General features: G+C 38.9%; 1 protein-coding gene across 10 annotated transcripts in view; it reads right to left on the reverse strand.

Annotated features, from left to right (window-relative positions):
• LOC128121180 (zinc finger protein 120-like) overlaps positions 1–27,351 on the reverse strand; it is a 57,030-nt gene extending 29,679 nt beyond the window's left edge. For 2 of the 10 annotated variants that reach the window (XM_052755604.1, XM_052755600.1), the window contains exons 1-2: positions 27,230–27,345; positions 9,842–10,768 (exon numbers count right to left, since the gene is read on the reverse strand). Coding sequence is in view for 3 of the 10 variants with exons in the window: in XM_052755596.1 (XP_052611556.1) it covers positions 8,079–8,105 (27 nt within the window). In the remaining 7 variants the exon portion in view is untranslated. The other 8 variants (XM_052755601.1, XM_052755598.1, XM_052755603.1 and 5 more) reach the window with 6 other exon arrangements.
• Positions 27,352–27,925: the final 574 nt, after the last annotated feature.

A 27,925-nucleotide genomic window follows, 5' to 3' on the forward strand; every position in this document is an offset into this window, starting at 1 on the left:
CCTAAGCATTCCTCTCTGGTCATTTGATCCTGGGCTTTCACACCAAAAACTGTCTTCTAACACTTCTTCCATACTCTATAGCTCTTTTTGAATTTCTGATTGCCACTGGTTTACAGTGACTTCTGTTTAAGTCGCAAGATCTCCTGACAAGCTGGATGTCATCTGGAGTCACCACAATTAGGAGCTCCAACAGAGAGTTTTACAGGCATCAAGGAAGAAAAATAGGATTCCATTCAGACAAGTCAGTTTTCATTCTTGCTATTTCCTCTCATCTCCTTTCAGGAGGCATAAACTCCAGCAAGGGTACACCTGCCAATTGTCCTTGTGGGCTCACATTGCTGCTCATTTTTTGGTATTGGAGATAAACTCATGTCTCATGGTTTTGGTCCAGCAGTCAGACACTTTTTAAGACGTGTATTGTTGGGGGCTGGATACCATCTGGTGACCTCTTTTGGCATGCAGGCAGAACAGGCATATATAATAAAAATAAATAAATCTTTAAAAAAGACTTGCTTTGCCAATTACACTTCTGATAATTTCTTGCACTCTTCCCTCATTTTGTAGAGATTTGGGCTTGGAAACTTCTTTAAGTACTATGTCTAAGTTAATTTTGGGTCCTTTCAATCTTGTATTTCTTTTGGAAAATAAGGGCTGAGTTGAAGATGAAATCGGGATCATCCATCATACCTCACTGCTATAATGACATTTTCATGGGACTGAATAGAAGGTTCAACACCTGAGAGCACTGGCTGTTCATTCACAGGGCCTGACTTTGATTCCCGGCACCCAGAAGACAGCTCACTACTCTCTGTAACTACAGGCACCTGGGATCAGACAGTCTCTTATGATATACTCCAGTACTTGGCATGTTCTTGATATACACACTAGGAAAACTTATACATATAAATCAAACTTCATTCCTTTTGAAAATAACATATGCATGAAGAAAAACTTTTCCAAAAGTATCAAATCATACACATATCTGTCTTTTTGCCATTTGTATTTCTGGTACCCTAGGAGGACTAAAGAATGCAACACATCTCCAGGACCTAGAAATATAGGTAATTCTGGGTCATCTGGGTCTAGGAACCAAACTTGTGTGTCCAAGAGGAACATGAATATTCAGTAAACTTTCCAGCTCCCAAATCTGACATTAAAATGTAGATTAAGATGCCAGGTTACTTCTTCTGTCTCCTGTCACTTGAAGGTGATGAAAGTCCCCTCTAGATGGCTATCAAAGAGTTCAATGGCTTTTTAGCCATCTTTGAATGGACTCTCTACTTTGCTTCTTATTTTAATTATTAACACAATTCCCTTGATGTGAGCCAAGATAACAAACCTGATTTGTTGAAACCAGTCAGTGTTCAGTCAGATTTTATAGAAAAAGATCTATAATTTGAGATATGCCATATATTTTAAGAATTTTATTTATTTGTTTATTTCTTTATTCACTATTTATTTATTTATTTATTTATTTATTTATTTATTTATTTATTTGGATTTTCAAGACAGGGTTTCTCTGTGTAGCTTTGTGTCTTTCCTGTAACTCCCTCTGTAGTCCAGGCTGGCCTCGAACTCACAGAGATCTCCCTCCCAAGTGCTGGGATTAAAGGTATTCGCCATCACCGCCTGGCTATTTTAAGAATTTTTTGAGATAGGATACCTCTACAAAGCCATGGTTGTAGTGGAACTCACTATTTGAACCAACCTTACCTGAAACCTCAAACTCAGAGATATTGGCTTGTCACTGTTCCCCAAATGCTGGGATTGCAGGCATGCTCCTCTAAGGCCAAATGAAATATGTTTTTAAATGTTCTATCTTTAACTCAGAGAATTAAATGATAACATAAGATTTTAAAAGAAATCATCAATGTTGCATTGAACAGTAATACCTCTTGAATTTCTGTAATTATAATGTAAACTGGCAAATCATTTCATATATTCCCAATAACTGGGTTACTTGCTTTGTTAATTTTATCCATTTAAAAATGTCTGAACTCTGTGCATGCATGCCTGTGCCATCATGTGGATGTGGCAGTGAGAGGACAACTTCAAAGTGTCTATTAACTACTTCTCCTATGTGAGGTCCAGAGATGAAACCAAGGAGTCTTCTGGCAGCAAGTGACATCAATGACATTTATTGGGGTTTAAAAATTATTTAGGTATGTGCCATTGTAGGGGTGTGCATGTGCCAAAGCCCAATTGTGGCACTAAGGGAAAATTTTGTAGGTATTTGAGTCTTCCAGAGATTGAACTCAAGTCATTAGGCTTAACAACAATCAACTTTACCACTGAGACAATTCTATGGCATTCACTTGTGGTTATGAAAAATGTAATGAACAAGAGCTTAATTCTCAGAATAAACTAACACATTCAAAAGGAAAAAAAAGGAAAGGAGTATATCACTACCATTTGCAAGGATCTATTACTCAAATTGTTCTGTTTTCCTCTACCATTAGATGATAATACATTTATAATTTGAAAAGAAGACAATATTATACTGATTAAATATCTCAGCTATGTTTATTTGAGGAGCAGTGAGACAGCTAAGTAAGAAATATCTGTGCAAGGCTGGGGCCTGACTTTAATCACCCTATGAAGAGGGCCAAAAATAGGTGCAACCAAGTTTTTTTTTTCCTATTCCTCCATATCTGACATGACCAAAAAAACCATAATTACAGTAACATAAACATATCAAAAATATTTTTTTGTTTGTTTTATTTTTCTCAATCAAGAATCTGTACAATATATGAGAATGAATGAAGTAGATGGAGAGAAAAAGCGAAGAACAAAAGCAGAAAAATAAAATCAACTTTTAATGAAGAGACAAAATGAAGAACACAGAAGAAATATGGGATCATGACAAATATTATCCAACTGCCTGTAATTCTGTGTATAGAAATTAAATAAACACAAATTTCACAACCCCCTCAAAATTATCTCAAAGTAAACTTTAAATGCAGTTTCTGACCCTGTAGCTATGGATATATCTTCCAAACAGAGAGGCCTCAAGCTCTACAGCTTTCTTCACAAATGGAGGAAATCACATGCTGTGACTCATTGAACTCTCATGTCCCCATGTGGTTTCAAGACCCACTGATGCTCAATCACAAAACAGTTTAGAAGAATAATTTAATGTCTATTTCCACATGGGTTATAACACATGATCTAGAATCTGCTCTATCCACTTGCCTAACAACATGCAAATATAGTACAGATATCACAGCCCCATAGCCAGGGAAGCAGAGCCTCCCCCTCACCACTGAATCCACACTCAGGGATTCTCAAAGAAGGGCCATTTCTCAGATCAACACAGGGACCAAAAGAACCATAGTCTGGCTCATGGTCCTTCACAGTCACAGAAGCTCTGACAGCTCAGCAGAACTTCTGCTCTTGGTCTCAGGTCAGTGGGCTCCACACTCACCATGGCATGGATTTTGGTCTTCCTCACAGCTCCTACAGCAAAGCAAGATGAGAATCCTGAAAAGAACCTGCAAGCTCCTTCCCATTGGTACTAATTGCTAAGCCTTCTTGAGGTCACGCATTAGCTAAGACTACCCAGCTCAGACTCAGGACAGAGGCGGCTCCCCCACTGGGTGATCAGACATCAAATGACACACACAGCACAGGCCTTCTCAGCTCTGCCCTCCCACCTTAGGAGCAGACAGAATGCTATTCTGAGAAGTCTATATTTTCAAAATTCTTCCAGTCTCACAGAGTACTTCTTGTTCCCCTTTCCAAGCACACAGTCCTTTGTGTACAAATACACACTGATTGTCCAGTGCAACCAAACCTTTGCTTCATATCTGGGAAGACCTGCATCCAAACACAGGTCACATTCAAACAGTAACTGTTGAAACTATGTAAATGTTAAAGAAAAACAGGCCAAGAATTAGAAAACAATTAGTGGTCAATGGTAGGGCTTGTAGGTAGGAAAGAGAGCGTAGACATGACATAGTCATAATCTCAAAGAATTATTTGGAAGAGTTGGAACTGAGTTCATGGCCATGTGTTCCAGATACTAGGGATTTGTTTGAGAGCAAACCAAGGATTACTCACATGCATTTTTTTTTCCTGAGGCTACACATCTTTAACAAGGAAAATAGCAGTCCTGTTAAGCAGGGCCACACCACTTTACACAGATTGTCTAGAGTGATTGACCAAGTGTAACTACAGTAATTCTGTTTCAATATAGGGTCAGTGTTTTATCCAGATTACTGAATGTACTGCTCTGTAGACCCCAAGAAACAGCCAGTCAGGACATTTGTGGATCATCTAAAATTGGTTACATCACTCCACATCGCTCATCTCAAATACTGTTGAAACAGGAAAACTCTCACCCTTTGTCCTGTCCCTCAATTTCTGGCCTTTCAATGCATCAACTTCAAAGGTGCTCCGTGAACTCAATTCTTTCACAGGTCCCTCTTCAAGTTTATGCCCCAGAAAAAGACAAGGAGACTGTTGAACACTTATTAACTGCTCTATTTTTCCTTCTCACTGTGCCCAGCCTAGAAGAAGATGCAGGTCTGTCTTTCCAGCACTTGGCAGCAGAGGCAGGTTTAAGTGTTCTATGCAATTCTCCATTACATAGCATGAGGCAAGCCTGGGCTACAAGAAAAACTGCTCTACACAGAAATCAATAATCAACAGCTCTTGATAGATGAGGAATGAAACAACTAATGACTTAGACACATTAGAGAGTAGAAACAAATAGATAAGATCAGTAATGCTCTTTAAAATGTTAAATATAATACCAATAAGTGATATTTTAAAGTGATAAAAATAATGCATTTTTTAAGATTAAAAACTTAACTATGCCAGGTGGTGGTGGCACACAACTTTAATCCCAGCACTCTGGAGATAGAGGCAGGCAGATCTCTGTATGTTTGAGTCCAGCCTGGGCTACAGAGTGAATTCCAGAAAGGGCTCTAAAGCTACACAAAGAAACCATGTCTCAAAAAAAATAAAAAGAAAACAAAAAAATGAACCTTAGCTATATTGACTTTAAAAAAGTTTTTAAAATTTTCTCTAGTAGAGGGAATATCATTAATAAAATATAGGTTGATCTTATCATATGCACTTGTTGGCTGCTGTGAACTGTAACCTGACACACAGTTACAGTCAATGGCCTATTTCTCAAACTTCTGAGCTGTCATAACTGTGTCAAGCAAGAAACACTGCTCGCCACAGAAAATCAATAATCAACAGTTCTTGATAGAAAAGGAATGAAACAATTAATGACATAGACACATTAGAGAACAGAGTGACTGAACTATCTGCATAGGAGAGTTACCTAATTGAAAAGTCAATATCATTTGGTGCAAGTTGACCTTCCTAAATTGAACACCAACCAGTCTGGTCTGTCTTCATTCACAAGTCATCAATCAGTACATGCTGGGAAATTATAAAATTACTCCTCCTGCTACAATCGGGTTTGTTTTCATAATGGTGACTCTAGTAGCTGATTGCCTACCCTGTTTACCCCAGCAGTGTACACAATAAACTATTCCTTCTATTCTGGTCTAAAGGTAGAAACCATGCTCCACATGCAAATCTCTTTCCTTTTACTGCAATGAATATGCAACTGCATCACTCAAATGGATAGTTTTGAAACCATGAGGTGATAATATCATTTAATATAAGATTTTTAATGTGTAATATAGAGAACAGCAAAGTCATTGCCATAGAGTGCAACAGACTGGGACCAAGGCCACTTGTGTCAACATAAGAGAGCTTGTTTCAGAAACATTTTTCTAACAGGATTGAAATACAGCTCTTCTAGAATTAAAATGCATTCCAAGGGAGAAGTCACTCAACACACTTCAGAGATTAATGAAGAAAAATCTCTTTAATGTTAACATACATCCATCTCCTGCTAATGCTAAAAGAGGAGCCAGCTTAGAAGAGACTTTGCATTGCACATATGCTAATCATCCTTATGACATTTAGGTTCAGGATTTAGGTTACACTTTCAGCAATTTAAATAGGAACAGAAGAGTGCAAGTCTACTCACTTAGACAGAGGAAAGACTTACACAGCAAATACATTTCCAAAATTCTCTTTTTTTTTTTTTTTTTGAGACAGGGTTTCTCTGTGTAGCTTTGGAGTCTGTCCTGGAACTCACTCTGTAGCCCAGGCTGGCCTCAAACTCACCCATATTTGCCTGCATCTGCCTCCCGAGTGCTGGGATTAAAGGCCTGCACAACATCTGCCCGGCTCCAAAATTATTTAAGTACCCCACTAATGTGAAACATCAGGATCTTCTTCAGTGACAGGGATCTGAGGTGAAGGTCACAAAAGATGAGAGGAGAGGAAAAGTATAAGGTAGAAAAGATAAAAGCTGGGGTGGGGAGGTCTTACACAAGCTATGTCTCATGTCACCTCAGCTTCTTAAGAAGAACAGCACCTTGCATACTACTTCCAGGGGTGAAATGAAAGGAAGTGGGGAACTTCTAGGATGTCAGCAGAAAGTATCATACAATGGGGCAGACTCAAAGAGGAGGCTAATCAAACAATGCTGCACAAGGGGAAACAGGGCATCTCAGGAACTTTACTGACTGAGCCCACAGTGTTCTGTGGACTGATAACTATAGCCTCATGTGATGTAAAGAGTTGGTTTCTCAGGATCTGAAGTAACCCCACCACAAACACCCTGGTTCCAGACCATTGCTACTTCTCCAAAGCATATGCCTGCTTTTCACTAAAGAGCTCTGTTTTCTTATCAGTACACCAGGCCCTTAGGGAAAGCTTCCTAGCCCTAGGTCCAAGGTTTTTACTAGCTTGCACAAGAATTTTCCTAATCTATGCCTGAGCGCCTAAATGAAAGCCTTGCTTGATCAGGCAATTCCTTAACACATTAGTGTTTTACTTTTCTTTTATTCTTACTTCCTTTTTTTTCTTTTCTTTTTTCTTTTTTTTTTTTTTGGATTTTCAAGACAGATTTTTACTGTGTAGCTTTGGAGCCTCTCCTGGAACTCGCTATGCAGAACAGGCTGGCCTCAAACTCACAGAGTTCAACCTGCCTCTATCTCCTGAGTGAGTGCAGGGAAAATAGGTGTGCACCACCACCACCCGGCTAGTGTTTTACTTTTCAAATAAGTTGACATATTTGTCATATTGTCCATCTGGCAGAACTATGCTTTTACCAAGAAGAAAACTGAAACTTTATGTCATACCAGGATATAAAGTTGGTTTTTACCCTGTAATGCCTCAATAAGGAGCTTGTTAGAGTCCCATTCTTTGATTCAGTGGCTTGTTTTAAATAATCAGTGGCTCATTTGTGATGGTTTGGGGCCAAACAAATGTGTATCCTACAGTCCTAATCTCTAACAGGCCTGACTACAATGCAATTACCTTTGAGGTTTTTTTTTTTGTGGTAGTCCTCCCTCAGCTAAATTCTATTTTGTGAGACTTACTATCTCCAAAAAGATTAGTGAATCCTTTATATCACCAATTATACTCTTCTACATCACACATTAATAGTGGAGTGTTACCTAACACATAAGATGCCTTTTACAACTTCCACAAAATTAACTATTAAAGGATCTTACACATGAAAGTGAAATGCAAAGTGCTGAACCTCTAAAAGGTACTGGAAGGTACTCTCCATTTTTGACAACCTGCTTTCCATGGGTGTACCAAAAGCATGTCTAAGTTTACTACAAAAACGTTTCTTTTGTTTGGTTGTTTTTGTGTTTTGAGACAGGGCTTCTCTGTGTCATTTTAAATGCCTGTCCTGGATCTCACTCTTAGACCAGGCTGGCCTTGAACTCAAAGCAATCAGCCTAACTCTCCCTCCCCTGTGCTGGGATTAAAGGTGAGGGCCACCCTCACTCGGCACAAAAATATTTCTACACACAGCTCCCTGTACCAAATTCTGTGAGCTGATTCAGCCCACAGAACAAAGTTATTCAGAGGCCTGCCCCTCGGTCCAGGGAGTTTCAAGTACCACGTGGGACTCCACAGCACTGGGATTGTGTAGGCAGGTTCCCACCCAGATCAAAGGAAGTCTCACCACACTGGACTCCACACCTCATTATCTGCTCCACCTCATCAGGGGACAGCAGCCCTTCACTCACCAAGTCATGGTTTCCCAGCTTGTCCATGATCTCGGCTCAGCTCACTGCAGCAGGACTCACAGCACACCACACAAAACTGCTGGAACCAGCTCTTCTTCAAAGCCAAGTCTGAAGCCAGTGGCCGGAAGGACCCTGCACAGCTTCTGACTGGCAGGTCACGTGGAGTGCCTGATTGGCTAGTGAGACCTGAGTGACAAGTGTACCTCCCACAGGGTTAGAGTGTGCTTAAAGACACAGCACAATGGTTCCTGACCCTGCCATCCACCCTAGACAAAGACTTTTTCTAAACAGCAGAGATGTGCATATTGATAGCACTTGCTCATGGCTCCAATAGCTGACTATGCTTTCTCCCTCTACTCCATAGGCACTTCCCCTTGCCCCCCAAAGACACAATGTGGCTAGCTACCTTGTACAGACCACTAAACTATAAGGGGTGGAGTGATTCCTTGTCACACAGGTAAAAGGGATTCTGGAATATTAACAACGAAAGAGAGATTTAAAGACACATGAGGAGAGTGTTTATTGTGTGACTTAATACTGACATCAGGTGAACTTCAAGGTACTTTTTACCTGGTTGTCTTAGGGACTTCAGACAACCAGCACAGAAAAGCAGGAACTTCATCAAAACCAAGAAAATAAGACCATTGCTTTAGGAATTTTATTACAGAAATTTAGAGCAAACTGTTAGCAAATGAATAATAATACAGGGTAGCCTTCATGGATAGTTTAATATTAAGATAACAACTGAGCTATAAAAATGTGTTTATGAACACTATTGTTAGTCAACACATCTTCCTCTGTGGGCATATGAAGGAAAAACAACTGCATTATTCAAGGTTCTCTACCTGAAAAGGACTGGTAGAATGAATCTCTCTATGTAGCAAGAAAATGGATTTATTAGAATGTCTCACAAACTGTGGTTTAGATAGTCCATCAATGGCTGCTACCAATGGAACTTCGAATAATTCAGTAGTTGTTCAGTTCATGAGGCTGTATATCTCAGCTGTTCTTCAGTATACACCACAGTTCTAAGGAATTAGGCTCTAATGCTGGTAAAAGAATGAACTTGGAGCTGGGCAGTGGTGTCTCACGCCTTTAATCCCAGCACTTGGGAGGCAGAGGCAGGTGGATCTGTGAGTTCAAGGCCAGCTTGGGCTACAGAGAAAGTTCTAGGAAAGGCTCAAAGCTACACAGAGAAACCCTGTCTCAAAAAACCAAAAAAAAAAAAAAAAAGAAGAAGAAGAAGAAGAAAGAAAGAAAGGAATGAAGGAAGAAAGTAAGGAAGGAAGGAAGAGAGGAAGGAAGGAAGAGAAAGAATGAACTTGGTAGCCAGAGCTAGGGCAAGCAGGAGCTTACTCCTTCTGTGTTCTTTATGTATGTAGGCTACCACCAGAAGGTATGATCAAGATTAAAGGTGGAGTTTATACTTTGCTTGATTTTCTTTTGGTGTTTCTGAGAATGGATTTATCTGTGTAGCCTTGGAATTCTGTAGACCATACTGACCTCGACCTCAGAAATCCTGAGAAGATTCTGCCTCCTCAGTGCTGTGCTTAAATGTGTGCACAGACACCAAGCAGCTGAAGATGGATATCACCTCAAATGATCTAGATTAAAGATGGGTCTTTAATTTCAAGACCTTTCAAAAATCCCTCACAGGTGCACCCAACTCTTCTGGTTTCAGTTAATTGCAGAGTTAGTCTGTTTTACTACTAAGAATAGCCATCACAATATCCAAGATCGAAGAATTGAGAAAAATTTCTTACCTGCAGGAGGATAGTAGAGTATGGAATACTTCTACAATGCTTTATGTGAACAAAGGAGGAATGTAGATTTTACATAGGGAATCTGGACATGGTTGTGTAGAGTTCTCTTATTCTTAAGCAGGACAGTTTAACAAGTCCATCTTTGAACACAATCACAATGCAAAAGTAGAGACAGTTAGGGGAATTCTTACATAAAAATCATGCAGAGCCATATGTAAGTTATAAAATGATCGAAACAACTGCCTCTGCGATATTCATCTTGTACCCCAAAGTCTTAGCTGAAATTCAAGTAAATGATACAGTGAATGAAGATTGCTCTTGGCCATATGAGACCTGTCAATCTTAATGTTCAGTCTAAAGGATAAGTATACCAATATCATAATTTTCACAAAGACAGAGAACAGAAATCATTATTAAAAAGTCACTTAACAGCATTATTTACTCTGTTGTTAGATGAATGGTTATAATGAGCTTTATGAACCTCAGAATGAAGCTGCTTTTGCCTCTGAGCAGGCTGGCTTGGCAGGAGTCCACAGCTGCTTCCATGCAAGACAATAAGGAGTTCATTTTAACTATCCCTGGCTACTGTCTGCCTGAGGGCTGTGACTTCACTGTAAAGAATCCCATTCTTTACTTTTTATAACTTTAAAGAAATATTTATATGATGTTTTGTCTGTTCACACTGTTCTGGCCTACAGAGGCCAGAAGAAGATAGAAGGTGCCTGGAACTGGAGTTACAACAAATGATTTTCTACCTTGTGCGTTCTATAAGTGGAGCCTGGGTCCTCTGTCACAAAAGTCAGTGCATTTATTGCTGAGCCATCTATCTAGCCCCTTTTAATTTAAAGTGTTTTCCCATAAATTGTTAATTAAAAGATATTACTTAACTTATCTACACTTGAATGCATTGGCACAGGAGATCACTTCCTAAAAAAAAAAAAAAAAAAAAAAAAAAAAAACCACCATCAGCATAGACACTGAGCACAACAATAAATAAATGGGACCTCTGGAAACTGAGAAGCTTTTGTAGGGCAAAAGACATCATCAATAAGACAAAAAGACAGCCTGCAGAATGGGAAAAGACCTTCACCAACCCCACATCAGACAGAGTACTGATCTCCAAGGTTTATAAAGATCTCAAGAAACTAGACATCAAAATACTGAACAATCCAACTAAAAAAATGAGCTAAAGAACTAAACAGAAAATTCTCAAAAGAAGAATCACAAATGGCTGAAAGACATTTAAAGAAATGCTCAACATCCTTAATCAACAGAGAAATGCAAGTCAAAACGACTCTGAGATACCACCTTACACCTGTCAGAATGGCTAGGATCAAAAACACTGAAGACGGTCTATGTTGGAGAGAATGTGGAGCAAAGGGAACACTCCTCCACTGTTGGTGGGAATGCAAACTTGTACAACCACTGTGGAAATCAGTGTGGTGGTTTCATAGAAAATTGGGAATCAATCTACCTCAAGACACAGCCATACCACTTAGGCATATACCCAAGGAATGCTCAATCATATCACAAAAATACATGCTCAACTATGTTCATAGCAGCACTACTTGTAATAGCCAGAACCTGGAAACAACCTAGATGCCACTCAACTGAAGAATGGATTAAGAAAATGTGGTACATATACACAATGGAGTACTACTCAGTAGAGAAAAACAATGACAGCATGAAGTTGCAGGCAAATGAATGGAACTAGAGAATATCATCCTGAGTGAAATAAGCCAAACCCAGAAGGACAAACATGATATGTACTCACTCATAAGTGGATTCTAGATATAAAGCCAAGAACAATTATAATACAACCCACAGAACCAGGGAGGCTACCTAGCAGGGGGAACCCTAGGATGACTGTGGCTTATAAGTTTTGGTTTTCCCCATTTCTGGCCAAGCCTCAGTGAAACATTTCACTATTTGGATATGAATATTTACTGTATCAATCTGATAATAAAAAAATAAATTTAAAATATTAACATTAAAAAATATTACTTTTTTTCCCTTTTATTTCTATTTTGATTTTTCACGACAGAGTTGGGAGGCTTATAACCAGCTGCTACTCCAAATCTAGGTGATCTGATGCCCTCTTTCTTTGTATATCACCTGGATACACAAAAGTCATCCTCTGTCACACACAAAAACATGCAAAATCTGGGAATAAACTTTTCTTCTAAAGTTTTTGTGACTCAGAAAGTAATTAGAGGGAAATAATCTTATTTAAGTGTATAAAACAAATCATACACTGTGAAGGAAAATTTATAGTATTACCTAGAGCTGTGAAGTTCATTTAGGTCTCCACCATTACATCTTTGTAGAGATTCCTCTCTGAAGGATCCATCAATGCCCACTCTTTCTGAGTGATGACGACATGCACATCATTATAGTTCACTGTGTTCTAAAATATGCCATACATAAATATGCCATCCATAGGTATAAAACAAAAAGCATGATACAATATTGTAAATGTGTGCTTCTTTGACAATACAGTCATATAATTCTGGTGAGTGCTACACGTATTCCATAACTCAGACAATTGCAATGAATTCATCAAGTTACTTCACAAACAAACTGAATAGGAGGTTTACCTCTATTATTTCTGAATGCTCTGAACAGGATATCACCTTGCAAGAGAAATGCCTATTAACAGAGATAGAGAGACAAGCAAACACTTCAACAGTGCTGGGCACCCATCAGAGAAATTTTGTGAACAATTATTAACTACAAAGAAGATTTGTAAGCTAGGTATATCGGCTCATGCCTTTAATCCGAGAACTTAGAAGGTAGAAGCAGGTGTATGTGCTTCTGAGGTGAAAGTTAGCCCAGTCTATGCTAACTGCATCTGCACTGAATCTTCCATTCAAACAAACAAAAAAGATAAGATGAACTCAGAGATTTTTTTTTTTCTGAAGATCCTACAAAGAGTTTGGCATTCACTCCAGTTCTCTATTCATTTTCCAGAAACCAGAATTGTTCCAGTTTAAACTGTACATTAGTAAATCTTACTAAAAGGAACTGTGCATTTAAAGAGTTACAAATAGAAAGAAGATAACGTTAGCAATATCAATGATGATCATAAATAATCAACACAGGGAATGAGAGATGGCTCAGAAGTAAAAGAATTCTTACTGGTCTTGCATACAGATGGGCTCAATTGTCAGAACTTACATGGGGAAATCACACAACTGTTCATTATTCCAATCTTATAGTTTCTAAGACTCTCTTTGGACTGCTGTGAGGATAGGTGTACATGTGGTGCATATCCATGTACACAGACAGCCAGGTGGTGGTGGTGCACACCTTTAATCCCAGCACGTGGGAGGCAGAGGCAGGTGGATCTATGTGAGTTTGAGGCCAGCCTGGTCTACAGAGCGAAATCTAGGAAAGGCACAAAGCTATACAGAGAAACCTGGTCTCAAAAAAAAATTTCCCATGTACATAGACAAAATAATCATATTCATTAAAAAACCATCAAAACAAACTCAAAAGGCAAGAAGAATGTCACACAATTGTAATCTAATGACTCAGAAGGCCCAGACACTACATCTAGGAAGAGAATAGTATCTTCTGCTGAATTTCAAAATTGAAACTGGGGGATAAAGCTCAGCAAAACAACATATGCTTGACATGTACAAAAACATATACTCTCGAACCATCACCTAATACTATATATTAAAAAAATCCTGGAAAGTTGAACAACCTTTAATCTCAGCATGTGGGAGCAAGAGTCAGGTGAATCTCTGAGTTGGAGGCCACTTGGTTTACAGGGCTACTTTTAGGAGACTCAGGGATACTCAGTCAAAGCTTTTCTTCAAAAACAAAAATAGGAACAACAAAATTTTAAAAACCTCAGGCTGGCAAAGTGACTTAGCATTGAATACCAATTCCATCAATTGTATTTTCTGTGATTTTATGATACTATCTATACTGGTGGTGAAGTCATGGCTGCACAAGAAGGAAGCTGGCTCATTCATTTTAACCACAACATAGCAGAAACATAGAAAAGGAAATGGGTTGAGGCTATAGAAGCACATATCACCAGCCGCAATGATATCCCAATGATTATCCAGAGAGGTTCCACAAGTACCGCAAAGAAAGTCATCAAGGAGAGACACATGTTCAAATACCTCATCCATCTGGGAGCTTTTTATTCAATTAACTAGATTCTCACCCAGGTCACTATAGGCTCAAGTGTCATCCATGAAGAAAATGCATTTAGTCACTTCAATGATTCTCATAGTCTGCAACAACTCCTACACTGTTGAAATGTCCAAGGTCTCTTTTGACACTCAAGACAAATTCTTGACTGTGGCATATTATAAAATCAGAAAACAATTTAAATATTTCTAACATGTGAATGGCACAGAAAACCCATTATCATCCCAAAGGAAAGGAACTAAGACACAGTGAGGAAAGATTGAACCAAGAGAAGACTGAAACCCAGCAGGGCAACCGTTGAATATGGTAGCTAGCTCTGTGTCAGACATGAGGCTTCATTTTCAAAGGGCTTAGATGGCTCTCTCTCCACAACTTCCCATACATCTCTCTCTATGGGTACCTCCACTCCCTATATGTAGCTAGCTCTCTATGTAAGATATTTCATAGCTTAATTATCTCAACATCTTATGATCTCAAAATACAACTCAGGCTTCATCCTCATAGTATCATGCAATGAACTCAGACAGTCTTCTCACTGGAGCTCTTACCATAGCAAACACAGATGCCTACAACAGAGCTGAACTGAAAATGCAGACTAAAAATGTATAATCTTAAATTTTACATCATTCTGGTCTCCAGAACAAGTTCAACATAAATCATTCCCCCAAATTTTGTTACTAAGTTATGATGGCCTCTGCCATGCTTGGATCAGAGTTGCAGCAGGACTTGAATAAAGTTGCTTCCTGGGAATGGCAATCACTTTGCCTAATCCCTCCATTAACTGAGGGCATATAAGGATGGATTCTTACCCTTGGGGCACTTTGCTAGGTTTCTAATGTATAATAAGGGCCTTCTTTTTAATGGTGATAATCTCCCTGAACATTCCTGACTCTGGTCAGCATTTGACTACCTTCTGCAAATTCATAGTGCTCTTTTTCTCTACAACCAATAGACTTTTCATTTATTTATGTCCACTTCTTGATTTTTGTAATGTTGTACTGAATGAACCATAAGTAATAGCTATCCAAAAAAGTCAATACTCCATCTAAGAAATCAGCCCCATTATTTTTTTAAAGATTTATTTTTTTTTATTATGTAAACAGTGTTCTTTCTGCAAGTCTACCATATGCCAGAACGGGGCATCAGATCTCATTATAGATGGTTGTGAGCAACCATGTGGTTGCTGGGAATTGAACTCAGGACCTCTGGAAGAGCAGACAATGATCTTAACCTATGAGTCATCTCTCCAGGCCCCATTATTTTTTTTAATTCTTCGTTACTCAATCAATTTCTTGAGGGCATGGGAAAATAAGAAATGTTAGGGTCCAAAATATCACATACATGACCTCCATTTTAATTCCCACTGAAATCCTTTGACCTCTACCTCCATTGTTTGCAATACTTTTAATAGTTTTTTATTCCAAGTATTACAAGAATGACCAATTGAGCTCATAATGCAGCTTTCTATGACTTTTGCCATCTAAATTTTGATATGTTCAACATTCCCACAAAAGTCACCATTGAACACCTATGAACAACAGAATCACTTTGGGTTTACCACATTCTGTTACAACTTGCTTTTTTTCTTGCTCTGATTCAATTCTCTACACGAAAGTACCTTAGGTGACAAATGTGCTTATTTGGCTCATTCTGCCAGATCACAATCTATCATTGTCAGTGTTTAGGATAGATATTCAATCTAGCAACTGAAGGCAAAAACCATGAGGAATCTTTGTTTCCAGGCTTTCTCTCTAACATAGTCATTGTCTTTTATGACAAGCTTGCTGTCTTATCTAGTGCAGGTCAACTTTCTTAGGGATATTGCACACTCAGTGGAAGGGATATCACCCATCAATCATCAATCAACAAAATCTGTCAAAAACTTAGCAAATAGCTACTCTGATGTGGCACATCCTCAACAGATGTTCCCAAAGGTGATTGTGAGCTCAGAAATGTTGACATCTGAAAGTAACTAGGAAACAGAGACAATAATATATGAGACTTTACAAAATGATTGAACTACATCAATAATTTAAAGAGAAAAAAATGATGATGATAACAAGTAGCAATACAGATATACCAAGAAATGAAGAAATACAAGTTTAAGATCAAGAGGAAAAAAACTAAAATTGTTCCTCCACAGAAAGCCTCCAAATCAAAAACCTAAGGAACTCCTAACATAATATAGCAATTTTCCATAAAATAAGAATAAGTGAATCGCCGGATGGTGGTGGCGCACGCCTTTAATCCCAGCACTCGGGAGGCCGAGGCAGGCAGATCTCTGTGAGTTCGAGGCCAGCCTGGTCTCCAAAGGGAGTTCCAGAAAAGGCGCAAAGCTACACAGAGAAACCTTGTTTCGAAAAAACCAAAAAAAAAAAAAGTGAAGTTCCATCATTTGCCAGAGAAACAATATAACCATATTATAACTAATAAAAACTCTCACCATAGAGATGGTAACACTGATTAAAGGGGACAAAAAGACAGACCTACAAATATAACATTGTCCCTTGAAAAATAACTATAAGTTTCTAATGAAAATCAAAATCAAAGAAATCACTCACTACCACTCACACTGTGCACTCCAGTTCTCTCCTATGTATGAGAAAGAATATTTTCCATTTGTGTATAGGTGACAGATCAAAGAGCATGTCAGATCCCCTGGATCTGGAATTGCAGTTGATTATAAGCCTACAAACTTGGGTGCTCATATCTGAACTCCCCAAAGAAGAATTCTTGCTAACTGACATTTACAGCCCAAATACTACTTTTTTCCCCAATAAACTAGATGTCTTTCACAGATTAGCCACAACAGAAGCCTAAATAAGTAAATAAATGATCCCTGGGAACCTAATGAATCAGTATTAAGATGTTGGGTATGGGACCAGGAAGACTATGCACAGACCTTCTCCACTCCTAGAGATCCAATACTCAGGGTTGCCCTGAGGACTGAAACAGAACTCCAGCTGCAGCTTCTCTCCTCTCTTTCCATGTTCCTGTGGATTTCATAGACCATCCCCCCTACCTTTCACTACTCACCTCATATCTGAATCCCATCAGCCAACTGGGGTGGATACCCTATTGTCATTTACTCACCACATTTTCCAGATGACCTGTTAGGATGGCTGCAGATCTACCACATTGTCTCTTACCCCATACCTGATTTAAAATGTTGATCCTGTCAGTGGAGTAGAACATCAGAGGTAACTTACTCTCTTCCCTTTCCATGGTTCCAGTGCATCTGAAGATCATCTCCCCTGCATTCCTCTTTTCCCAGTTCCCAACAACAGCAAGAATTCTCCCTTGAACACATCAGCTAAGAAGGCCAGGAAAAAGGCAACACTCATTCAACACACACTCTGAAACTCCAGAGAACAAACACAAACCCAGGAACAAAACTCCCATCCAACAAAGATGATGTTATAAACCAGCACCTAGACCTATTATCACCCTAAACCCAGAGGCCTAGCAGGGGAACATAATTAATAAAAGCCAGAGCAGTATTTCACCACCAGAACCCAACTATCCTATCACAACAGGACCTAAACAGTTAAAAATAGTTGAAATACAAGGAAAAAAATCTTAAAACCAAATATATGTAGATGATAGAGGCATGTAAAAACTGAATAGCTTACACGAATTCATGAAAGTACAAACAAACAATGGAAGAAAATCAATAAACTCCTCCAAAAAAGATAGGGAAACACAAACAATTGGAGTAAACCAATAAAAAACTTAAATAAAGCTCAGATAAAACAAACAAATTGTTAAAGGAAACAAATACAACTGTTTAAGAGTTGAAAACACAAATAAATACAATAAAAAAAAAAAAAAACAGAAACTGAAGGAAGTCCAGGAATGAAAACTTTAGGGCTACAAACAGGAATTATAGAGTCAAGGTTCACAAATAGAATAGAGAAATGCAAGGGAGAATCTTAGACCCTGGGTATACAATAGAAGAAATGGATATGTCAGTCAAAGGGAATGTTAAAAATAAAAATTTCTTGATGCTAAACAACTAAGAAATCTGGGATATTATGGAGAGACCAAACCTGTGAAGGATAGGAGTAGAGGAAAGATTAAAAACAAAAAAAACAAAAACACAACTCAAATGTCCAGAAAATATTTTCAATAAAATCATATAATAAATTTTTCCTAAGTTAAAGGCAGTGCTGATAAAAGTACAAAGAAGCATGTAAAACATCAAATAAACTGGGTCAGAAAGGAAAGTCCCCTTGTCACATAATCACCAAATATTTAAAAATACAGAATAAAGAAAAATATTAAAAGATGCAAAGGAAAAAGACCAAGCAAAATATAAAGGCAGACCTATGAAAATTATACCTAACTTCTCAATGGAGATTCTAAAAGCCATAAGGGCTTGGACACATGTGGTGCATGTTCTAAGTAAACACAGATGCCATCTCATATTACTATATCCAGAAAATTTTCATTTACCAAAAATAAAGAAAATAACTTAATCTATGAAAAAGTCAAATTTAAACAGTATCTATGTACAAATCCAGCACTACAGAAGATACTTAGAAAAAATATACAACACAAGGAAGCTAACTACACACATGAAAAAACAGTAAATAAATAATCTCACACTAGCAAAACCAAAAGAAGAAAAACACAAGCAAACATACACTCATTTACATACTACCGTCACTACTAACAACAAAATAACAGGAATTAAAGATCATTATTCCTGATGTCTCCCAATATCAAATGACTCAACTCCCCAATGAAGACACAAATTAAGAATATGGATTCAAAAACAATGTCCACCCTTCTATCATATACAAGAAACACACTTCAACATCAAGGATAGAGAATACTAAATGGCAAAGGCTGGGAAAACATATTTAAAGCAATTGGAACTAAGAAGCAGGTTTGTGCAGCCATTTTATTATCTACCAAAATAAACTGCAAACAAAAATTAATCAAATGATGATGGAAGAACACTCATTATTTTTCAAAGGAAAATCCACCCATATGACATTTCAATTAATAATAACTATGCCCCTAACACAAGGTCATCCACTTTTGTAAAAGAAACACTTCCACCGATTAAATGACACATTGACTCTCACACAGGGTTTGACAGTGGTAGACTTCAAAACCCCACTCTCACCAATGGGCATGTTATCTAGACAAAAGACCAAACAGAGAAATATTGGAGCTAAAGGATTTTATAAGCAGTATGATCCAAACGGATACTACAGAACATTCAATCCAAGAAAAGATACACCTTCCTCTCAGCACCATATGGGGTTTTCTCCAAAGTTGATTAGACACTTGGACACAATTCAAGTCCCAACAGATAAAAGAAAATTTAAATAACTCTGTGCATAATATCAGATCACTATGGATAACAGCTGAACATAAAATTTAAAAAAAAAAAAACAAAATTTAAAATCTCATGAGAACTGAACAACACTGTACTGAAGAAAGTGGGTCAAGACAGAAATGAAAAAGGAAAATAAAGAGTTTCTAGGACTCTTTGAAAATAATTACACCACATACCCAAACTTAAAGGACACAACAAAATGGTGATGTGAGGAAATTGTATAGCACTGAGTGTCTACATTAAAACAAAAAGAAAGAAAGCAAACTCTATCAAAGACCCAAGAAGTAAATAATAATACCTACATATGCAGGAAGTACAAGCAAACAACTTCCAAAAAAACCTTAAGAGATGACAGAAAGGGCTGGCTGCCTGGAAAGACACCAAAGATTCCTCTGTAACATTGGGGTATCCAGTTTTGTCCTACAGGCCTAGCATATCTGACAGACTTTCATATGAAGCAGAAAAAAAAATAAGGACTATCCCACCTTGTCTTGGCAAGGTTTGGCAATCACCATTCTTGCATCTAAACGACATTGAATATTTTTTCTTTCCCTATACAAAAGCAACATGGGAAGGGACTTTTGGTTAGGAAACAGCTATAAAAGAATGTTAAACCTGATTGTGGCTTCATAACTGGAGACCAAACCTAAAGGTCAAAGGGAAACTTCTAATAGATGGGTGCCATTGTGAGCCCATCAAGAATGTCTTATGGACTTTGGAAAGTTTAATTCTTTCCAGACACCAGTAAAGGAATTCTACTTCCGTCTATATCTGAGATTTTGGACTTTATAAGAGGACAATGGAAGGATATCCCAATACTGCCACCTGGTAAACCAAATTCAGTGGGAAGAAGCCAGATCAGTCATTGTTTCAATCTCATAATTTCAGTTACTGTTACCTCTGCAGAGGGACGTGAGATAAGAAACGAAGGAAAAATTCAACTCTGCAGTTTAGGATAAAAAAATCCAAAGTAATATACCAGTTGTTTCTTGACTAAAAGCCAGAATTGTCTCTAGGACTCTTAGCAGTTTCAAGTGCTTGGGAGTTCTGATCTCTGATGATAAGTGATACTAGGGGCCAAGAAGGTGCAAAGTTAAATGTAGTAAAGAAGACTTGTTATGAGAAAAAGGCCCTTGATTAAGAGAATAGAATCTCTGTTCTGGCACAGACCTAATATTTCAATGAAAACATGTACATCTCCTGGCCAAGGATCCTGGTCTCTGGAGCCCAAGAAATGGTCAACTGGGACAATTATAGATCACCTATACCTGATTCACTGGTTGCATATTGGTAATCCCCAATGTAGACAAAACTGGATATTTTTTGTTGTTGGTTTTTCAAGAAAGCATTTCTCCATGCAGTTTTGGTGCCTGTCCTGGATCTCACTCTGTAGACCAGGCTGGACTTGAACGCAGAGAGATCTGCAGGGCTCTGCCTCCCAAGTGCTGGGATTTAAGGCACGCGCCATAGCCACCCAGCCCAAATCCAATTTGTATTGACTCATCCTGAAATCATTTTCCAAAATGCACTGAAGCATCCCAGCTTAAGCTCTGCAGAGATAGTCAGGTTCAGGACAATATCTCTTAAAGTCACTTTTGGTGTAAGCTAATGGTCCATGTCAAATTATTCTCAGAAATGAATAGATCAAGTATGATAGCAGAGCCAGGCAGATCTCCTTGAATTTGGTCTTCATGGTGAATATGAAACAAAGACCTTTATCAATACACACACACACACACACACACACAAATATAGTAAAATATAATTTTGCTCTGTTGTTTGAGACAAGATTACAAAGCTCCACTCAGCCTCAAACTCATACTGTATAGTTTAATGAATAATATATATTGAATATATGGAATAAATAAAGCAAATATAAACTAATTTACATTGAATATATAAAACCAATTCCAGTAAACATTTCATTTTATACCATTGGTTTATTATTCAAAATATAACAGTTTTCTTTCTATACAAGAGAGTGCTTCCAAACAATTATCTAACCCTGACTTGTCTAACCAACATCTATAGGAACAGCAACAATTTATAATTTCAACTGGCTCCCTAATTCTGATAATAACCAATATAACTAGATTTTTAAATACAAAATAGAAATGCCTCAAAAAACAGTTATGAATTTATTTGCCTTATAATATTACCAGTTTTACCTATGAGGATCACTCATGCTGTCTCAGGAAAATCCAAGTCTCTAACAGTATCTGAAGTCTCAGAATGCAAATGGTGAACCCCTGGAACACTCAGTAAAGCACCTGGGTACCAGGAAGTATCTGGAAAACATTTGCACTCAAAGAAGGTTCTGGAGAGTATCTTAGAGACTAAAGAAACAGAAGGCAGCCTGGTGGCAGGAAGATCCTTAAAAAGGGTAGGTGGATTCCTGGATCACTTTTCCTGCATCAAATTCTCACCTCTATGACCATGGCAAGCTGTTCCTGCACTGTTCCATCATCCTGCTACTCCTAACTACTACAGCAGCAGCACTACAACCTCCACATCTCTGGGTTTCATCATCAGCCTTTGTTGACTCCTTGTCCACCTAGATCCAGGTCTTGGGGGATTCCAGGGACTAGTTCAAGGGTTCCAAATAAACAGGCCACGTGACACTCCATGAACAGCTCCTTCATCTCTACAAATAATTGAGATAGGAAAGAATAGAGCTGTGTTGGTGTACAGAGTTGGTGAGCTTTTGAAGCCCCAACTTCCTGCCTCCCTGGATCAAGCCACAAATCACCTACTATGCATACCCTCTCTCTGAGGCAAACTGAACAGAAATTCCTCCACTTCTCTCCTCACAAGCACAGCAATCTCCAGATGCAACCCCAGGCAAGTCCTTCACAGACACAACCAAAGAACATGTTCACAGACATTCCTCTTCCCTGGAAATGCCCTTCCAGACATTATTCTTAGCCTGACTCAGAAGAAATGGGAATCCTGTGGTGATTTCAGTTTTGAGGAAAGAGGCAGAATGTGGAGTGCTTGGCAGCTAAACTCAGGACCTGCTCTAAGATCAAGACCAATGGAGAGAGCAAGGCAGCCCATCCACTGCAAACCACAGGGCCCTGAAGGAGGAGTCCTGGACCTCCAAGCAGGAAGCTGGGAAGCCAAAGCCACAGCTAGCATGGAAGACAGACACTAAGATCTGCAAAAAGATCTCAGGTAGAGAAGCAAACAGGGCCAGTACATATGCTAACATAGAAAGTTTAGGGAGATCTAATGAGATCCTCTTTCAAGAAAAAGTACTATAGGAGACTAATGACTATTGAGAGGGAAAATTGTTTTTCCCAGATATCAGCATCCTAGTTGGTTATTCAAAACAAAGTGTTCTGCCCTTAAGTCATATAAATAGAAAAAATAATTAGAAGAAATAATGGACTCAGTAGCTCATATTTATTCATGAGCATAGATATACAAATAACAAAAGAGAAACAACCAATTTGAAATGAAGTAAGTGAGAGCATGTAGCGTGTTTCCTTTTGTGGCATGAACCAGCTCCAAAATCATGACACAGAGACTTCTTATTAGTTATGAATGCTTCCTGTCACATGGATAATGGCAGGAGAATGAAGATCAGAAACTCCCTTTGTACCATGGAAATAAATAAACTTTACAGAATCACACCATTGTGTCTGGTGGTGGCAGAACCTTAGAAGCATTCTAATCATATATTGATAAAACTCTATCTTCCAACTACACACCAAAAGCATGCCTGTGTGTGGACACTCGGCAGTGACACTGCAAGCATCATATCCTCCCATGCCAAAATGGCAGCGTCTCTCCCCTCCCTTAGAAATCCACACACAGTGAGGCTCAGAGAACAGGGGCCCTGCCCAGGTCATCACATGAACCAAAAGAACCACAGTTTGGCTCATGGTGGATGCAAATTCCAACAGAAATGACAACTCAGCAGACCTGCTATGAACACCCTAAACTCACCATGGCATATTTTGTGGCCTTCTTTACAATTCACTACAGCAAAAGCAGAGGAGAATCCTGCACAGAACCTGAAAGCTACCTTCCACTAACTAGTACTCATAATTGCTAAGACTTTCCAGAGTCCCTCAATGTCTAGGGCCACCCATTCTAGGCCTCAGAACATTAACAGCTCCCCTACTGGATGATCAGAGATCAAATGATTCAGAAAGCACAGTCTTCCACCCCTGCCCTTCCAGTCCTGCATACATGCTCTAGTCCAGAAAGTTTGTATTTTAGTAGACATTCTTCCACTCTCCTAGAGCACATCATGATCCTTGTCCAAAACACAGAATCCTTTTTATGCACATTCTATTACACACTAAATATGTATTGCAGCCAACCCATTGCCTTGTAGCTGGGACAACTACATAGGTCACAGGTCATAGGTCATATGCACACAGTAACTATTGCTATTGTTTAACTGTTGTCACTATTTAACTTTTGTTAAAGAAAAATAGACTGTGAATTAGAAAACAATGAGGGGTTATAGCAGCGCCTAGCAATAGAAAAGAGAATGTGGATATGATGCAATTATAATCTCAAAAAATTATACTGAACAGTTGAAACAAGCTTTAAGTCCATGGGCTCCAGAGACTAGGAATTTATATTACAGCACATCAAAGATTTCTCAGAACTTTTGTATCAGGGGTACCATCTAAAACCAGAAAAATAACAATCCTGTTATGCACAGCCACAACATTATGCACAGATCTATTTCAGTTGAACTACTGTAACTATAGAAATTTGGGTTCAAGAAAAGTTCAGTCTATTATCCAGGTTCATGACTGCCCTGGTCTATGAATCCCAATAATGAACAAACAGGGCATTCATGGAGCATCTGAAAGTGATTACCAAATGACACATTTCTAATCTTGACTACTGATGAAGTAGGAAAGATCTCAACCTCCATCCTGCCTCTCCCTTTCTGCACTGTGACTCTACCAGCTTCAAAGTTAGTCTGTGAACTTAACAACGGTACAGGTCCCTCTTCATTTTCAAGTCCCCACTAAAATTCAGAGACATTGGAGGTAACTCATTAACTGGTCTATTTTTCCTTCTCACTGACCAGTCAAAGACCAGAATGGAAGGAATTGTGGGACTGTCTTCCTAGCAGTGGGCAGCAAAGGCAAGATTAGGTGTCCAAAGTAATTCTCAATTATATAACATGAGGCAGTAATATTACAAGCTCATAGTCTCCCATGCCAGGATGGCATGGCCTCCCCCTCCCCAGAGAACCCACACTAAGCAAAACTCATAGGCCAACGGCCACTACCCAGGTCACCATAGGGACCAACACAATCTCAGTCTGACTCATGGTCCATCAAAGCCCAAGAAGCTTTGATAGATCAGCCAACCTATTCTTTCTAGTCTAGGGATGTGGCCCCCACACTCACTATGACATGGTTTGTTTTTATTCTTACAGCTCCCTACATTAGAACAAGAGTAAAATCCTGCAAAGAACCTGTAAGCTACTTCCTACTGGTATTCCATATTGCTATGCCTTCCCAGAGTCGCTCATTAGCTAAGACCACCCAGCTGGGCTTCAGGACATTAGTAGAGATCAAAAGACTCAGAGAGCAAAAACCCTCCTAGGTTGATCCTTCCATAATTGGCTGACCTGACAGGAGCCTGAACTGGAATATTTGTAGTTCAGTAAAATCTTATATTCTCCCAGAACACTTCCTATTTCTCTTCCAAGGCACAGGGTCCTGTAGGTGCACATAACATTACACAGTCAATGTGCAGTGTAGACAGCCCTGTACTTCATAACTGGAAGGTCATGCAACCAAACACAGGTAGCATTCAAACTGTATCTGTTGTTAAACAAAAAGAGGCCATGTCTTAAAACACAAGAGACTATGGAAGGTGTTGAAGGCAGCAAATAATACAGTGCAAATAATGTAATTATAATTTTAAAAAATCTATTAAAAAGATGAAACAGGCTTTATGGCTATGTGCTCCAGAGACTAGGGGTTTTTACTAGAGCAGATCAAGTACTACTCACAGAATTTCTCTCTGAGTATGCATTGTAAACCTGGAAAACACAATCATATTAGGCAGGGTGACACCATTTTATACAGTTCTACTACTTAGGTTGAAACAGTATAATTAGAGTAATTTGGTTTCATTAAAACTCAGTTCTTTATCCAGATTCTAGATACCCTGGTCTGTTGACTGAAGAAATGGCCAGTCAGAAGAACATTTATTGATCATCTAAAGTGGATTACCTACTCATTGCTAATGTCAACTACTGTCACAACAGGAAAGCTTTCACGATCTTCCTTGACCATCCCTTTCTCTGCTTTAAATACACTTGTTTTACAGTTGGTCAGTGAATTAAAATCTCACACAGTTTCCACTTTATTTGTAAACTCACAATAAAATCTAAAGAACTTGGAGGATACTCATTCACTGGTCTATTTTTCCTCCCCACAGATCAGTCAAGGCACAGCCTAGAAGGAGTTTCAGGATTGTCCTTCCAGCACTGGGCAGCAGAGGCAAGATAACATATCCAAGGCAATTCTCAATTACATAGTGTGATGTAGCTTAGGCTACAAGATACAGCCACCTAAACCTGTGGTTCTCAACCTACCTAAGACTGTAACCACTTAATACAGTTCCTCATGATGTGCTGACCCCTCAACTATATAATTATTTCCACTGCTAGTTCATATCTACATTTTTGCTACTGTTAGGAATTATAATATAAATATCTGTCTGTGCTTTTTGATGGTCTTAGGCTAGTCCTGTGATAGGGCCATTTGATGTCCCAGAGGGGGCAATGATCCCCCATGTGGAGAATCACTGCTTTAAACTGATATAAATGCATAGATGAATAAAGAAATAGCATTGAACAATAGAATGAGATTCTGAAAATGGAAAATATTGTTAAATAGTGAATATTACAGTAATACATTTTCAAAAAATGAATTTTAAAAACGATACAAATAATTTATGTTTATAACGATAAAAATAATTAGAAGGACACTTAGGTATACTGACATTGAAATGGAGTAGGTAATACTTTGATAGAGAGAATACCATTAATAAGACACTGTGTAACTTTGTCCCATGTAAAGTGTTAGCCACTGATTGTTTTAAGTAACTCATGGAGTTACAGCCAATGGCCTGTGTCTCAAACCTCTGTGTTAAGTTAACTGTGTCAACCAGCATTGCCCATGTCTAAGTAGGAGAGTTCTCTAATTTCAAACTGAATACTTACTAGTTCAAGATATCTTCCCCAAACTGTACACCCACCAATTCAGTCTGGCTTCATTCATATAGAAGAAATTAATCCATCCAGGAAAATTACAGAGAATGTCACTCACCCTGACCCTCAGTCCTTCTTTGTAATGGAGACCCCTGCAGCTCACTGCCTTCAACCTCAGTCTGTGATCAAGCTATTGTCTAGTCTGTTTCCCCCTGCACTGTACACAGTACACTGTTCCTCTTCTTCCAGTCTGCAGTGAGAAGTTATGCTCCACACACAAATCCTTTCCCTGTTCTGCAATGAACAGTTCACAATGTGACTCAAACTGGGAATTTTAGAACTCTGTGGTGTTGCAGATGTAAAATCCAAGATTTAGGGTGGTTAGTCACAAGGATAACAAGGGCAATGCCCTATCGGGCTACAGACAGGGTTCAATTCCACCTCAAGCAACATCAGAGACCATGACTCAAACCTGAAAAGACCACACAGGACCACGCAAAACCAGCGTGGAGCACACAGACACAGCAGGACCAGGAAGGATCAGGCAATATCTGCGGAACTCTTCATCCGGACACTGGCTCCCACCCAGCCAGCGGAGGACCCACCACACTGGCTCTCGGGGCTTAACTGGCCTCTCCTCCCAGTCTAGAGACAGCAGCCACTAGCTCACCATAGCATGGTTTTCCAGCTCTCCCATGTTCTCTGCTCAGCTCCCTGCAGCAGAACTCACAGCACAGAAAACCACTGGCACCAGCTTCTCTTCAAGCCAAGCCTGAAGCCCGCGACAGGAAGGACCCTGCACAAGTTTTGACTGGCAGGTTTCCTGGAACTCCTGATTGGCTAGTGAAGTGTGAGTGACAGGAGCACCTCCCATAGGTTTAAACTGTGCTTAAAGGCACAGCACAATGGTTCCTGATCCAGTTTTCCACCCCAGACCCAGAGCGTTTCTGAATCAGCTGTGTTTTGCATTTCAATAGCAGCTGCCCTGGCTCTAATAGGGGACCCTGCTTTCTTCCTGCCCTCCATAGGCAGTTCCCCTTTATCCTCCTGGACACAATGTGGCTAGCTAGCTTGTACAGTCTAAGGTTATTACTAACTCACACAAGAATTTTCCTAATCTATGCCTGAGGACCTAAATGAAAGCCTTGCTTGATCAGGCAATTCCTTAACACACTAGTGTTTTACTTTGCTTTTATTCTTATTTCCTTTTTCTCTTGTCTTTTTTTTCTTTCTTTCTCTCTCTTTTTTTTTTTTTTTTTTTTTTTTTGTATTTTCAGGACAGATTTTTACTGTGTAGCTCTCCTGGAACTTGCTATGTAGACCAGACTGTCCTAAAACTCACAGAGATCAACTTGCGCCTTCCTCC

The sequence above is a fragment of the Peromyscus californicus genome, unplaced genomic scaffold (assembly GCF_007827085.1).
Source record: "Peromyscus californicus insignis strain IS unplaced genomic scaffold, ASM782708v3 Scaffold_30__1_contigs__length_565496, whole genome shotgun sequence".
Classification (NCBI taxonomy): domain Eukaryota; kingdom Metazoa; phylum Chordata; class Mammalia; order Rodentia; family Cricetidae; genus Peromyscus; species Peromyscus californicus.